Source organism: Microtus oregoni, unplaced genomic scaffold, assembly GCF_018167655.1.
Source record: "Microtus oregoni isolate MIOR12 unplaced genomic scaffold, Mior012 000033F_ref0000390, whole genome shotgun sequence".
NCBI classification, from domain to species: domain Eukaryota; kingdom Metazoa; phylum Chordata; class Mammalia; order Rodentia; family Cricetidae; genus Microtus; species Microtus oregoni.
In genome coordinates, this window is record NW_024543092.1 from 17,067,135 (window position 1) to 17,084,284 (window position 17,150).

A 17,150-nucleotide genomic window follows, 5' to 3' on the forward strand; every position below is an offset into this window, starting at 1 on the left:
TGTCACCTGTTAATGTGGCTAAAAAACATTTTAAAGTAGCATAAGTAATTCAAATTATATCTCTAGAGTGTGAAGTACAGCTATGAAGATGGGTGGGGAGCTCTGGGAAGGGGATCTGGATTTGAGGAAGAATCTGGATGGAATACAGAGCCTTCACTTGTGTGGGGCTCCCTCCCTTATGCTTTGTTCATTGTCAATTTAATGTGTGTCCCAAGTGTGTCCCTCATCAAGCACAGCCCACGGAAGCCAAAAGGTTGGGCACTAGTGTACTGAGAAACCCAAAGTGTGAGTACTCTTTCTAGCCTCAGGCCATCTCTAATCTTCCCCCTTCCTGTAGTCACAAGAGAAAGTCTTAGGCCAACAGTCTGTTTCAGGACAGGTGGTTGACCATACAATGGTTTGGGGCACAGGGAAGCTGGACGAGAATTTCCCTCTGAACCCCACCTTGACCATGGCTGCCCACAGAGGCATGCAGCCAGTGTGGACCTTCGAAGGGGCTAGCCTTTCCTCTTCCTGCCTCTGGCACACAGTCACACCCAGTGCCCTTTGTTCTGCTGTGGACCTGCCACCCTTGCTTAGTCGTCTTTTCTTGTCTGCCTGTCCCTCAGGATCTGTACGTCTTGGCAAAATCTCATACTCCCAACTGTCACCCCTTGTCTTCTAGAGCTCTCCAAGTCCCAGAATGATATGACTTCAGAGAAGCATCTTCTCGCTATGGATCCCAGGCAGTGTGTGGTCCACACGGAGAGGCGGAGCCAGTCTGACACAGCAGTCAATGTTACTTCCAGGGTATGCACTGACCTGCTGGGCCTCTGCGCCTAGCGCCTTCGTGTCCTCTTCATATCCTCTTTTCTGGCTTATTGCCCTCTACATTTGCTTTTTTATTGATAGAAAGCTTCAATCGGCCGGGAAAACCTAAGTAGGTATAATCTGTATTCAGACACACCTGACCAAAGGAAGCAAGAGTTTGAGGTCAAGCCAGATGATCTAGCCCGTGCCTGCATCCCCAGTTATTTGGGAAGTTGAGGCAGGAGGTTTGTCTGAATCAAGGGATTATAACCAATCTGAGCAACAATGTGAGACTCCCCTGAAAAAGAAAAGAATAATGATGATTCAAGATCACCATGGAGAATTAGATCAGCGACAGACTTTTACCCAATCCCAAGCTCCCAGGGCTGCTTCTTTCTGGTTTCAGTGCTATCCAAAAGCAGGCCTCACCTGCAGGGCTGACCTGCCATTTTCTGGGATCTACAAGTCTCTTCTCATGGGGAGGCCTTCTGACTTCCATTCACGGCAAAAAACCTTTGGTTGGGCTCGGCTTCTGGTGGAAAGTGAACACATAAGCTCTGCGCAGAGTGAGGGAGCAGGAGCACAGCTCCTCCCCTGGGGTCTAAAGCGAGAGAGCTCACTGGGAAAGGAGAGCGGGTAGGGAGGACATCGCAATGCCCTCTACTGAATGGGTTAAACTAAAAGCAGGTGCACTGAACTCCAGATAATGCTGACTTTGGAGTCAAATACTTGGGTTCAAATCCAGCCCAGGTGACCTGGCAGGCAGATGCCAGCACCTGTTGTTTCCAGTCTAACTGTGGGCTCTGTAGGACCCGTGTCCCTCCTCTATGCCTGTGAGTCCATCCTTGATGTCCCCAGACTGTCCTTTTTGTAATGGTGGAGAACTTAACCTTCTAGAACTTGCTCTAGAGCAGAGATTCTCAAGTCATGGGTCCTGAGGCAACCTTTGTCTCCAAAAAGTATTTACATTGCTATTCTTAACAGTAGCAAAATTAGGGGCTGGAGAGATGGCTCAGTGGTTAAGAGCATTGCCTGCTCTTCCAAAGGTCCTAAGTTCAATTCCCGGCAACCACATGGTGGCTCACAACCATCTATAATGAAGTCTGATGTGCTCTTCTGGCCTGCAGACATACACACAGATGGAATATTGTATACATAATAAATAAATATTTAAAAAAAACAGTAGCAAAATTATAGTTATACAGTAACAATGAAAATAACTTTATGGTTGGGAGTCACTACAACATGAGGAACTGTATTAAAGGGTTGCAGCATTAGGAAGGTTGAGAACCACTATCAATCCAACAAACTGGAGATTAAATGTAGCCCTGTAGTTGGAACGGCGGCTGCGTTCTCGCCCAGCTCCCTCACGGCTACCTTAGCCCCGGAAATAACACACAAATTGTATTCTTTTAAACACTGCTTGGTCCATTAGCTCTAGCCTCTTACAGGCTAACTCTCACATCTTAATTAACCCATTTCTATTAATGAGTGTAGTACCACGAGGTGGTAGCTTACCAGGAAGGATCTTAACCTGCGTCCATCTTGGAGAGGAGAGTTATAGCGTCTGCTTGACTCAGCTTTCTTTCTCCCAGAATTCTGTTCTGTCTTCTCCGCCTACCTATGTTCTGACCTATCAGGCCAAGCAGTTTCTTTATTAATTAGCCAACGAAAGCAACAGATAGACAGATGACCCTCCTCCATCATAGCCCTGTTTTACACTGAGAGACATATGAAGACATATCACTGTGGCCTCACTGGGTTTGAGATGCACAGACTCCCACATCACTGTGGCCTCACTAGGTGTGAGATACACAGACTCCCACACCACTGTGGCCTCACTAGGTATAAGATACACAGACTCCCACACCACTGTGGCCTCACTAGGTGTGGGATACACAGACTCCCACACCACTGTGGCCTCACTAGGTGTGAGATGCACAGACTCCCACACCACTGTGGCCTCACTAGGTGTGAGATGCACAGACTCCCACATCACTGTGGCCTCACTAGGTGTAAGATACACAGACTCCCACATCACTGTGGCCTCACTAGGTGTGAGATGCACAGACTCCCACATCACTGTGGCCTCACTAGGTGTGAGATGCACAGACTCCCACATCACTGATCTCACCGAGTATGAGATGTGGAGTCTCTGATACCTTTCTGCTGAGCTTTGGGAGATAAACAGTTACTGATGCTGATGGTTTTCTAGTGACACATGTCTCAAATATTTGTGATGTGCTCAGCTGACAGGGCTTTAAAATTCTCAAGTGCAAACATATCTGCTCACAGTGGCTCCCTGGAGCCATCCTTTTCAAGTGTACAGATGGGGGCTAACATTAGGTCCACGGGCAGATGGGGGCTAGCACAGGGTCCACAGACAGGTGGGGGCTAGCACAAGGTCTACGGGCAGGTGGGGGCTAGCACAAGGTCCACAGACAGGTGGGGACTAGCACAGGGTCCATGGGCAGATGGGGGCTAGCACAGGATCCATGGGCAGGTGGGGGCTAGCACAGGGTCCACGGGCAGGTGGGGGCTAGCACAGGATCCATGGCAGGTGGGGGCTAGCACAGGGTCCACGGGCAGGTGGGGGCTAGCACAGGATCCACAGGCAGATGGGGGCTAGCACAGGATCCACGGGCAGATGGGGGCTAGCACAGGGTCCACGGGCAGGTGGGGGCTAGCACAGGATCCATGGGCAGGTGGGGGCTAGCACAAAGTCCTCTTTTAAAGTCCTTTGTTCTGGGCACTGTAGTTGCCTATCTAACCACAGAATAGAATCACTCATGACCACGGTCAGAAACCTGATCTTGACTCAGAGGCCGACCAACCAGCAGCTCACATGTAGGGAACGATGGTGCCAGGAGTAGAGCCTACGTTCAGATATTGCTCATTTCTAGACTGCTTCATTTCCGCCCTGAGGACAAGGGAAGGTCTGAAGGAGGAGGCTTCAAGGAAGGGAACTCCAGATGGCACACTTGCCAGATCAGACGAAGCTAGTCCGATGGTGGCGCTGACCAAGGGCAGTCCTCATGCCGGGCACTGTCCTCTGCAGAGAGACCATGTTGCTCTTCATCTTTAGAGCAGTTCTGTAGGATTTGTCCCCATTAAAGATGAGGACTTGGGAGCAGAGAGCCAGCAGAAGACAGTGTGGTCAGAAGGAGGAGGCCAAACCTACTTGAAGTGCCAGCCCCTCCCCTAGCTCCTGCCATGAGAGGTGTTCTTTTCTCACTTGTTTGAAATGTGCCCCCTGCAGGGTATCTCAAGTTCCCTTAGGCCTCACTGTTGGTATTCTGAATGTTGGTGTCACATGGCATCCTTGGGATATCCCTCCCCTGCTGCCTGAGTCCTTGGTTCAGAGCCTCCCAGGCAGTCCCAGCCCAGAGGATGTCTGAGTTGTGAGGATTGAGGAATCCAAGCAAGGAATTGCAGAGGGGCTGTGGCTCCATCATCCTGGCCTCATAGTCTCCACTGCACAGGCTCCCTCGCAGCATGGTGCTGCTGGGAACCTAGTTTATTGTATTTTACTTCAGCTGATTTGAACTGGCTCCACCCCCATGTGGTTAGTGGCTATTGAGGAATACTGCTGTAACACGATAGAAGAAATACTAATTATTACCAAAAAGGAATAAATACAATCTAAAGACTTATTTTTTCTTTTTATGGGCATGTTAGAAGTAAAAATTTTTTCAGTATAAATACTATATTTCATGTAATTTCATGACATGATCATTATTAAAGCCAGAATTTAAACATTTTTAGTACTTTCTATAACTCATAGGAGCCCACCTGTCCATGCTGGCAATGATCCCTAACGATTCTACTTTAGGGTCCTGCTGGTGTGTAGGGTGTGCGCATTGATCCAAACACAAGTGTGTCTTCCTATGCAGCAGCCAGAAGTTTGTGTGTGAGAAGCATCACTTCACAGATGCTGGCTGAGCTTGCTGGCCTCTTTGGTCACGTGAGATAGTGGGCTATGTTTGTTTTTACCCTCTCCAGAAGGTCAGCTCACCCGATATTCTGAAAGCATTCCATCAAGAAGATCCCAAGCAACCTCCCAGTCCTGTCTTGAAGCAAGGCACTCTCCCGTCCAGTCCAACACACAGCGCTGTCTTTTCTGGAGGCCTGAGACACGTGAGTCTTGTCCCAATACTCTTGTAAAAGGTGTGGTTCTCAAGCCACCAGGGACTAGAGATGGAGCTCGGCAGTAGAGCACAGGTAGAGCATGCACACGGCCCAATTCTGTTGAATCCCCAGCACCAGAAAAGAGAAACCAACCAGACATCATCCAACTGGCCTGGTAGGTAAGGCATGGTGCATTGAATGAGAACGGCCCCCATAGGATCATATATTTGAATGCTTGGTCCTCAGTTGGTAGAACTGTTTGGGAAGGATTTGGAGGAATGGCCTTGTCGGAGGAGGTACATCACCAGTGGCAGGCTTTCTTCAAAAGCTCCTGTCATCCCCAGTTAGCTCTTTCTCTGCTTCATGCTTGTGGGTCAGGTGTAAACTCTCAGCTACTGTTCCAGCACCATGCCTGCCTGCCTGCCTGCAATGGCCCCCCACTAATGGTCAAGGACTCACCTTCTGAAACTGTAAGCCCCCAGTAAACTTTCTTGGTCATGGTGATTGCAATAGAAGAGTAACTAAGACCCAAGGGAAGGAATAGACTATGGTCTTTGGTCAACACTGGAGGTAAGAGGAGAGGTGGAGGTGATTTTCATGTTGATTTGGAGCTAGGGAAAGCCTCAAAACACATTGAAGCCATCTTTCCTGTTTACCTTTTTAAAAATATCATCTTGTTGAGAACATTTTATACCTTCAGACAGTAACTGGTCCTTGTGCTGGTTTTTGTCAATCTGGAGTCATCTGGAAAGAGGGAACCCCAGTTGAGGAACCGCCTCCATGAATCTGGGTCATGGGCAAGTCTATTGGACATTTTCTTGATAAATGACCAGAAGAGGGCCCAGCCCTTTGTGCTTGGTGCCACCCTTAGGTGGTGATCCCTGTTTTAGACTCTGTCCTCTGGTGACTAGGTCTATGTTTAGGCCACGGCCACATTGTCTTGTTTGTAACTTTGCTTTATGTTTAGAGGGCTAAGGTTAAGGTGTATTCTTTTTCAAGATGGCTTCATAATGTTTCAAATCTACTCTGTTTCTAGACTGCATGTGGAGTCACCTGTTGACTCATTTGCTAAACAAACCTAATGCTACTTAGGCCTAGAGTTTTTTGCGGGAACCTGAGGCCTCAATTAGCAGTTGTTTTGATTGGTTCTGTGTTGCTATCACAGAACAACACTGACTTGGTAATTTGAAAACAGTAGAAATTTACTTATGATTCTAAAAGATGGGATTCCAAGATCAAGCGATGGCAGACTCGGGCTGTTATGGGCCTATTTCCTGCTTTGTGATAGGCATCTTCAAGCTGTGTGCTCACCTGGTGGAAATGGTGAGGGGCTCCCTGTGGCCTGTTTTCTAAGTTAACCCCATTCATGAAGGCTTATAACCTGCTCACCTCCTCATATCATAGGTTTCAGTGCTCATGTGTGAGGCTGGCTTAACACCAAGGGCTGCTTGTGTTTTAGAATAGTCTAGAAAGATGAAAGTCAAGAGGACTTCTCCATGAAGATCAGGCGGGCAAGGCTGGCTCTAGAACCTTCTTTTCTAGTATGGATTCCTATGGTGGACTCAAGGCAGTGAGAGCGGCCTGGGAGCAGGGAGACTCTGGGAACGAGCCAGCAGGAGCCTGATGTTGACTCAAAAGGACCATGATCCAGAAGAACAAAGCCGAACTCACTTCTTAGAGAGCCTGAGGGGCTGTGTCCATACAGTTCCAGCTGAACTCACTTCTTAGAGAGCCGAGGGGCTGTGTCCACACAGTTCCAACTGAACTCACTTCTTAGAGAGCCCGAGGGGCTGTGTCCACACAGTTCCAGCTGAACTCACTTCTTAGAGTGCCTGAGGGGTTGTGTCCACACAGCTCCTGACATCCCACTAGAGTTGGCTCACTGTCCCTTCCTGGAACAGGATGGCGCTCACGCAGCTCCAGAGCCAGCACGTCTCTACACTTGAGATGGTCCACAGGGTCCTGAGCACCTGCCCCCATTCTGCTTTGACCCCATCTGCTTTCTTCCTCCCATTGCTCCATCACTCAACCATGTGATCAGTCACTGGTTCTCAAGTCTAGGACACACAGACTTCCCAGGTTATTCCCTAGTTCTCTGAATTTTGTTTGGAGGCTCCTTTTCAGAGAGGACCCTGTCAGTTCCCATTCACTCACTTGCTCCTGGCTCATGTTTTAGCATCTTCTACCTGAGATCCACCTCACTTACCTGCCTTTCATCAGCTGATCGTTAGAATACAATTCCCAAGTCCTTGGAGCAATGTCTGACACTCAAGCGACTCTTGGTAAACACTCACCAGATGACAGGGTCAGTAGCTCCGAGAACCTGCACCGATGGCTTCTCATGTCCTGTGACTGTATGTTGGCCACTGTTAGTCCATTTCACAATTGAGCAACCTGAGAGTTCAGGGGTAGGTAGTTTACTAGAGTCCTCTAGGGGTTGTAGAACTTGGGGTCAACTAACCCAGGGACCACAGAATAGCAGCTATGACCCACAGGCTTGTTGCGCTCTAGTACGAACTGGTTTTTCTTACCCACACCGTCCGTCCTTCTTTCTTCTCTCCCTATAGCTGATCAAGAATTAAGGTTGGGCAGAGGAAAATGGTTCAGTGAGTAAAACTAATCATGATGTCCCAAGCTCAAATCTCTGGAACCCTATAAAAGCCAGATGCTGTGGTATGAGTCTATAATCCCAACAAGTGAGATAGGAGGCGGAGACATGAGAGCACCCCAAAAGTTCAGGGCCAGTTAGCCTGGTATAAATACAGGGGAAGGCAGGGGCTGACACCCAAAGTTGTCCTCTGACATTCACACATGTGCTGTGGCATGTGCGCCTTCACATGAACATGTGTTCATACATACACATCATAGACAACAACTTAGCTGTTTTAAAAGAGTGTTAGGGCCATGACACTGAGCTAAGGAGGAAGACACTGTGGTGGGGTTTTTCTTATGATAAACTCTAAACTCAGTAGGCCACTCCATTCTCATCCCTTCTAATTTTTTTTTTTTTTTTTGAGACAGGGTTTCTCTGTGTAACAGCCCTAGCTGCTGTCCTGGAACTAGCTGTGTAGCCCAGGGTGGCCTTGAACTCACAGAGATCCACCACCAGCCTCTGCTTCGCAAGTGCTGGGATTAAAGGCCTGTGCCACCACTGCCCGGCTCCTAATTTTTTTTTTTTTTTTTTTTGTGGCGTATTCTCTTCAGAGTTATGATGGTGAGTTTAGATTGTTCTTAATTGTAATGTCTTCTTTTAAACCGAAGCAATATCTGTCTAAGGGATTCAAACTTCTACAAGGCAAATAACCACTGCGTTATTTCGTGTCCAGATTTGTGGCCTACCCTTCCTGGAGAAATTCATGACTCCAAGAAACCAGGAGTTGTTTAGAAAAAGCCTGTAAAATCTCCGCTTACACATAGAGACAGGGAATAAATAGAGACAATCATCTAACCTCCCAAGTAGTGGAATCAGGGCAAAACTGAAACAAAATCCTATTTTGGGACGATGTTAATAACGTCTAAAAATGCAAGGCAAGGGCCCAGAGCGGCAGGCATCTGAAAACCACATGGCAAATGGAAATTGTTGCAGCTTCCCTGGAGACACATGCACATATTCAAAAGCCTGGAGGTGTCTGCTTCTGCCACAGGCCTCGTGCATGCTAAACGCACCCCTTACCGCTGAGCCACACTCCTGCCCCTGCAGGTTCTCTCGAATAATCCAACGGATGGGAAGTACTTCTAAAGCCTGTCCTAAATGTTGCCCCACACGTGTGGTTGTCCAGGGCAGTGCTGTTTATGATTGTTTCAATGTTGGAAGTTTGGCAGCAACCAGACAGAACAAGCTGTGGTTCATGGGCACACAAAATGCTTTTAACTGTGCGGACACCAGAATAAGGCAGACTGGGAGGGGAGTTGATATTTTACTAATGAAACCATAAAGAAAAATAAAGTTGATGAGCAAGCAGCTTTGAAGCAGCTGGTACTCAGGAAGGGTGGGGACTAACTAAAGGAGGGGCTGTAGGGCGTCTCAGAGATCCTGGTGAGTGTGTGTGTGCACATGTGCACGCGCTCATGCTTGTGAACAGAGGCATGTGTGTGTCATCATATGCGTGTGTCAGAATACCCTCAGGTGTCATCCTCATCACCCAAGCTACACTGTTTGAGACAGGGTCTCTTGTTTCCACTGCCTATGCTTGGCTAGCTGGCCTGGTGGCTCCCAGGGATCCTCCTGTCTCTGCCTGTAGGGTCACTGAGATTACAGATGTGTTACTGCACCCAGCTTTATGTGGGCGGTAAGGTTCCTGACTCAGGTCCTCATGCTCGCTCATGGCAGCAGCTGAGCCATTGCCCTCCCAGCCCACTGTTTTTTCTTCTTAGCACGCGAGTGGGGAGAGATGAGATTATTGCAGTTATTTTTTTTTAACTACTCTTGCGCATTACACGTGATGTTTAAATGCTGTATACACTTCACAGCCAAGAAGACAAGAACAAAGGAAGGGGTTCACCCAGCTTGCAAAGGGCCCTCGAAGGTGCAGAGTTTACAACAGACACACACACTTTGGGCGCTTCCCATAGACCGGGTTCTAAGCTCTGTGTTTTGTAACTGTCTGAACTGTCGCAGAGATTCGGGTTTTACAAATGAGGAAACTGAGGAAAATTGCTGGAGACCACACAGCCAGCAGGGCTCAGTCCAGAACAAAAGACTGCCTATCACCGGCTAACCCACTGTGTAATACTTTTCCCTGTGTTCTTGGCTAACAGAATGTATCACTTTTAAAAAACCATAGCTGTCATTTTCCTAGTTTTTCTACCTTTGTGACATAGACAGGCCCAGGACTCAGCTTGAGGTGATAGTAGATGACCTCTGACCTTCAGGGGGTCTCTGGCCACTGACGGGTGTATGGTCTTTGCTTTGCCCTGAGTTGGCCTTTCAAAGGCAGACAGAACCAGTGACTCCGACAGGAATCAGGTCTGGATTGTACTTTGGGGCCAGAACCTTTTGGTTGATTCAAGTTTACTGCTCGGGCTTTTGTTTATTTATTTGTTTTTTAACAGATTTCTGTAACAGCCCTGGCTATCCTGGAACTCACTGCAGACCAGGCTGGCCTCAAACTCACAGAAATCCACCTGCCTCTTCCTCCCGAGTGCTGGGATTAAAGGTGTGCACCACCACCACCTGGCTGCTTGCTCTGAAGTTCTGTTCTGGCTCCAGAGAAAACAGAACTGAGTCCCAGACAAGGAACTCTTGGGAGGGTTATCAGCCGCCTCCAGAGAACTCCATGTGGGGCAAAGTCTCTCTCCTGGACTGAGTTCTAGGCAAAGGACCTTTTGAGGTTTTCCCAGTCCTGGGCCTCGAACCTAGAACACCTTCTGCTTTGTTAGGTGAGTGCTTTATCTCTGAGCTACAGTCCCAGCAAAAATTTTATCGTAGTGACTAGAATTCTTCAGCTCTTTCCTTTGGCAGCTCACGTCTTTTGCCCACCCCTCTTCACATCTCCCGTCTTCGTTTTCAACCCTCGCTCACTCGCTCTCGCGCCTCCCATCCCGTGTGTCATCTTTGAATGTGTACCGGCTAAGGTTGCTTTCCATCTGACCACCACAGGGTACGGTCAGGCGACATTTTTCTGGGGCTGGGTGTGGCAATGCTCTCTGTATTCTTGGCATTAGTTAAGACAGGTTCCTGGCCCTTTGAGTTGGTTTGGGTTTTATCTCTCTCTGCCAGTTATGGCTTTCTGTTGTAGACTTTCTTGCTTTCTTTTCCGGGAGTTTTATGGTGTGGAGGAGCTGGTTGGGTATGAGAAGCAGAAATTATTTAGTGTTCCTCTAAAAGCAGTACTGGCACAACTACTCACAAATGGTGGCGGTTGTCTAAGCAAATTTAATAATGATGAGATGACCTAATCTTTTAGGCACAGCATCCTGGGATGCAGTCCTTCAGGTATCACTTAAGTTTAGAGTGTGCTAATATCCGAAGGTGCTTTCATTTTTATTTTAGGTGCCCATAAAACTTAAGGGTAATTTATTGTCTTCGCACAGTCTGCACGAGTCACTCTGTGTGGGCCCCTTCCTCACTGTCTGATTCTAGCCTCGGTCACTTAGTCTCACTGCTGCCCAGCTGTGGATGCCATCTGGCCCAAGAGTTACGGTGAAAGAATGGCACATGAGCTAGTCCACGTCATCCTGGTGACCCGCGGTAAAGATTGGGTAACCTTTATCGCCAGGCAGAGACAGAAGGAGACAAGATCTCCTGAGGGTGCCTTGTCACCTTAGGACTCACCAGGTGGCAACGTTAGCAGGGGGCATGCCGGGGGCACATATCAGCTTAGCGAGAGTTGGGTTGCATGCTCTGCGTGAATTGTGACTTACCGTGAGAGCACAATGGCAAACTATTTATTAACCGTGAGTTAATTTATTATATCTGCCATTGATTTCAGGGAAGCTTAATTAGTATTAACAGCACCTGCACGGAGATGGGTAATTTTGACAAGGCTAATGTCACTGGAGAAATCGAATTTGCCATCCGTTACTGCTTTAAAAGCCATTCTTTAGAAATACACATCAAGACCTGTAAGAACCTTGCCTACGGAGAGGAAAAGAAGAGGAAGTGCAACCCGTAAGTTGTTGGGTTTTGTTTTGCTTTAATTGAAGTTTGGCATTACAACATTGGATGTGTTGCTGATGCAAAGGTAGGTCGATAGAGGATCAAGGTCCTGTTTTATAGGCCTGAGCATATACGGGAATTTGGATGCTCAAGGGGTGTTTAGACCACTTGAGTTGCTGTAACAGATGGCAAGAGACTGGATGGCTAAGAATCAGCAGCAATTTATCCTCACAGTTGTGGATGCTGAGACGCCCAGGGACTGACAGAGCTGGTGTCTGGTGAGGGCCAGCTCCTGGTTCACAGATGGAGACTGGGGCCTGTCAGTCCATGGGAGAAGCAGGGAAGGGCAGCTCTCTGAGGACTCCGTTCTAAGAGCACAGATCTCATTGAGGGCCACCCTTCCACCCAACCACCTCCAAACACAATCACATGGGAGTTAAGTTCCAACACACAGGAGTTGAAACTTAGGGGCAAAACATTCAGTGTGTGTCAGGGAGCTCTAGCCAATCAAGGAAGAGAGATGATGCCCAGTAAAGGGTGTTGGAAGGCTGATTTCATAGAGGAAAACCAAAATTAACATCAGAGGTCCGCCTGCCTCTGCCTCCCAAGTGCTAGGATTAAAGGCGTGTGCCACCAAGTCAGGCTTCCAAATAGTCCCTTTTATTTTAAAGAGATCGAATTTGGCCTGTTCTATTAAAATTGACAGCATGCATACAGGCTGGGGATGTAGTTACCATGTACCCTGTCATGTTTAGTTCTGTGCCCAATGCATACGTGTATCAGGACTATAGACTCTAATAGCAAAAACTAAGACAAAGAGTCTTTCGAGGCTAATGAACAGTGATGATCAATACAGTACAATGATATATAGGGAAATGGAGGGATCAAAGCTCCATAAGCGGGGGAGGGAATCAATCTCAAACAGCACGATCATGAGGGGACGAGGTGAGTTAGAGAATGCAGGTGAGCCGTTTCCCTTACGTGGGTTCAGAAGCGGGATCTTTTGTGGGAAAGAGTATAATCTTTGAGGTCTCCGAGCCAAAGCTAAGTGTGAGTCATGAGTTTCTATTCTCCTCCTTAGTTCTGAGGGTCCAGGGGTAGCAATGGGTGGAGGTGGAAAGAGGGAGTCTGGCATGTACATGGAACATCAGGTTCTGCGGTCATGTGGTCATCATGAAGCGGGAGATGAGGAAGAGGGACAGATTCTAGTAGGACCCAAGAGTAAGGCCAAGGCGCTTTACACACTCAGTGCTCAGCCAAGCGGTGTAAATCCAAAGTTACTCATACTGCACTGAGATCGCTCACGTTGAGGGCTGTAGGGGCATGTCCTGGTCAGTAAAGGGCTTGCTCCGCAAGTATGAGGACCCGAGTTTAGATCCCAACAACATCTGTGTAACAAGCTGTGCACGGTGCCGCATGTCTGTGATCCCAGTGATAGAGAAATGGAGACATGAGGAGGCCTGGGGTTTGCAGACCAGACAGCCTAGCCTAGCCAGGGAGCTCCAGGTTCAACAAGAGAGACCCTGTGTTGTTAATAACATTAGTAATAATAATAAAGCAATAAGGTTGAGGGCAATTCAGGAGGACATCAAACAACCTTTGGCCTCCTTGTGAAGGTGCTTACATTCTCTCTCTCTCTCCCTCTCTACTCAAGTCAGGATGCAAATCTTGCCCATCAACTCAAGCTCCAGCAGGGAAGCAGGCCAGAAAACCCACTGATGCTACATTGTACTCCCCTGAACTCTCTGCTCACCCCATGTTGAGTTCACCCTTTGTTCTTCTGCCTCTGCCCACTAGGTACATCAAGACCTACCTGCTGCCTGACAGGTCATCCCAAGGGAAGCGCAAGACACAAGTCCAAAAGAACACTCTGGACCCAACTTTCGAGGAAACCTTGAAGGTACTTGTGGGCCAGACATTCCTGAGTCTTCCCTATCCCAGGCTGGGTTTAGGGTCAGAGGTCAGCATGCCTCTTTGAAACTCTTTTTTTTGTTGTTTTTGTTTTTGTTTTTCGAAACAGGGTTTCTCTGTGGCTTTGGAGCCTGTCCTGGAACTAGCTCTGTAGACCAGGCTGGTCTCTAACTCACAGAGATCCACCTGCCTCTGCCTCCCGAGTGCTGGGATTAAAGGCGTGCGCCACCATTGCCCGGCTTCTTTGAAACTCTTGAGTCAGTTAAATATAATTGCAGACATCTTCATGTCAATCAGTGCCAAGTTGATAGAAGGTAGACATCAGCCTTTGTACTCTGCCAGACTCGGACACAGCTCTGGATTAATGATTTCTAAGAAGACACAGGTCTCAAGCTAACAACTGGGCACAGAACGACTTGAAAGACTGAACATCAGAGAGGTGTTCTCCAGCAGAGGGTCCCAAGAGTGATGTTCCTGGGTTTTGTTCTCCACAGAAGTACCTCTTTATTAGAATAGATGAAAACCATAGATTTCATTTCTTTTTATGAAAAAAAACAGTTATAGGGTCAGGGAGATGTCTCAGTAAGTAAAGTTTTGAGAACCTACATAAAGCCAGACTCTCAGTGTCCTACAGCAATATGGGAGGTGGAGACAGTGGAGTCCCTAAAAAGTGGAGAACACCTGGTGGACACAGTGGCAAAACAAGAGACTCTGTCTCAAACAAAGTAGATGGTTGTTCTCTGATATCCAAAGGTGTCCATGCAAGTGCCTGTACTTACACATACATTCATGTGCAGAGATATATCCTACATACCCAATATACAAACCCTTCATGCACACATCATAAACATACCCTTCATGCACATTTTATATACACACCCATCACACACACACACACATCATATAGACACCCATCCTGCAATCCATTATACACACCCATTTTGCACACATCTTATACACACCCATCATGCACACATCATAAACACACCCTTCATGCATGCATTATATACACACCCATAGTGCACACACCATATATATGCTCTTTGTAATACATCATATATATACCCATCATGCACACATCGTATACACACCCTTCATGCACACATTATATACACATCCATTATGTGTGCATCATATACACACCCATCATGCACACATCTTATACACACCCTTCATGCAACATCATATACACACCCTTCATGCGCACATCTTATACACACCCATCATGTGCACATCATACACACCCATAATGTATATGTCATATATACACCCATCACACACATATCATATACACCCCTCACACATATACAAAGACAGAAAAAATTATAAGGGAATTATTTAAGTCTTCATTTTCTGTGCTACTAAGAAACAGAATTATGCTTCAGAGCAGAGTTAAGCCCTCATAATTTCATTTGAAGTAGAGGAAGTCCCAGCATGGACTGTGGCTGTTCTAGCCAGATGGGCTGCCTGGACCTGTGGAAACCCCAGCCACGACTGGCAGCTCAGAAGCCCTGCTGTCTGGCACTGGCAAGGGCTTTGTCTGCCTTTCTTGGCAAGGAGTAGTAGTCAGGGGCCATGTTGGGGCTGGCACAGAGCCTTGAATTCATTAAATAATAATAATAGCCATTGTTCCCTGGGCCTCTCTCTGACCAAATGCTTCATGTACACACTGAGGATGGTATTAGAATCTCCATCTGCCAGTGGGAAATTGGACTTGGGGAGGTCAGGAAGCTTAGCAGGAACTCACAATGGAGAGGCTGTCCTGGAGAGTTCATAAGGGTTGGAATCCCCTGTTCTGCTTTTAAATTGCAGATTCTGACTCAGCAGGTGTAGGCAGGGCCTGAAGTCTCTGTTCCCTCAGACTCCTCTGCTGGCCACCCACGTGTGGGCCACTGCAGCCAGTCTGCAGGCTGCTTGCTTGCTGGTACATTTTAGGTTGATATTGAAATATTCATCATAAGGCTGATAAGGTATTTTATGTAAGACTGAGGAGGCTCAAGAAATGAGGTGGGAACTATTTTTAGATAAGTGTTTATATAGTTCAGTTTAAAAGTCTTTCTTGCCTTATTTAAGTTACATGCACGATGTCAAAGAAATCACAATCATAGTCTGTTAGGCATGTTTTAGGGTCTTAGGGGATATTTTAGATCTATCTGAAAGAATAATGTCTTAATTTTATAGTGTTCTAACGCAGACCAAACTTATTCTTAAAGAAACTCCTGCAGGCATGGTAGTGCAAGCCTCTAGTCCCAGCACTAGAGAGACAGAGGCAGGTAGATCTTTGTGAGTTCAAGACCAGCCTGGTCTACATTGTGAGTTCCAGGTCATTTGGTTGGTTGGTTTTTTTGAGACAGGCTTTTTCTATGTAGTTTTGCAGCCTATCCTGTAACTCACTGTGTAGACCAGGCTGGCCTCAAACTCACAGAAATCCACCTGCCTCTGCCTCTTGAGTGCTGGGATTAAAGGCGTGCGCCACCACCGCTTGCCAGGTTAATTTTTAAAAAACCTGTTAGGAACCTTGCGTTTCACTTCCCTCTGGGTCTGGTATCCAGCAGGCTTGTAAAACCAAGGGGAGATGGCTGTGAGAGCTACCTCCAGTTGGTTTTGAGAAAAAAAAATGTGGGTTGATGTAATCAGGGTAGAATGTGACAGCCATTCTACCCTCATTACATCTGTCTTATAGAAGTCTGTGTATCAAAATTGAGGCTTGGGCTAGAGAGATGGCTCAGCTGGCAAGGTACCTGCCACATAAGCCTGAGGACCCAGTACCCACGTAAAAAGTTATGATACATGTGTGTAACCTCAGTGCTCGGGACTAGAAACAGGAGGATCCCTGGAGCTCATTGGTCAGCTAGCCTAGTCAAACAGCTTTAGGCTCAACTGAGGGATCCTGTCTCAAAAACAAAAACAAAAAACAGAAAACAAAAGGAAAGCAATTGAGGCTGACATTAATATCAATCTCTGATCTTCATATGCCTGTGCACCTACACAAATAATATGCTATAGCACATACCATACCACATACACACATGCCCCACGTGCACACGCCATATACAGCATACATCACAACACACACACACACACACATACTGCATATAGCACACACCGTACCAGACAGACACATGCACACACGCACTCCAAACATACACATGCCCTACATACAGACCATGTACAGCATACACCACAGACACACACACACCGCACACCATGTATACATACTTCATACAGCGTGTACCCCCACATACACCAGACACACAAAGTTGAGGCTCTAAAAGCCACTTGCCATCATTTTCTCGACAGAGTGTTTCTTGGGGCCCTCTGGGCTTGGAGAGGTTTCTAACTCCTTTTGAGACTCTGGGAATCAGAAAGGGGATGGAGACAGCAGATTTGGTCCTTGTCTGTTCATGTTCTCTGAGCTGTTAATGTGTCAGACCCCATAGTCTACAGTAGCCTCAGGCCACTGATGCAGGCTTTAGAGACATAGTCCAACAAGGTAGTTCTTGTTCAACACAGTAAATTCATTATTGGAGGAGAACAGTCCTGTTTATCAGATAGGGGTGAGCAGCCAGTGAGGACGCAGGAAATGTCCTCAGGCCTGAGTGTCCCAGGGAGACCCACAAGGGGCTGCAGAGGGAGCGGTTAGGGAATGGCCTCAGGTGACACTGAGGACCCACTGCACCATGGCCCTGTAGCTAGCTCTTGGAACAGCCTTATTTCTCAGAGG

The 17,150-nt window shown here is 47.4% G+C and overlaps 1 protein-coding gene across 1 annotated transcript in view; it reads left to right on the forward strand.

The window, feature by feature from the left end:
* Sytl3 (synaptotagmin like 3) overlaps positions 1–17,150 on the forward strand; it is a 56,424-nt gene that overhangs the window by 32,867 nt on the left and 6,407 nt on the right. The window contains exons 7-10 of the mRNA XM_041680179.1: positions 665–789; positions 4,792–4,926; positions 11,349–11,527; positions 13,313–13,415. Of these exons, the coding sequence (XP_041536113.1) occupies positions 665–789; positions 4,792–4,926; positions 11,349–11,527; positions 13,313–13,415 (542 nt within the window). The remainder of the gene's footprint in view (positions 1–664; positions 790–4,791; positions 4,927–11,348; positions 11,528–13,312; positions 13,416–17,150) is intronic.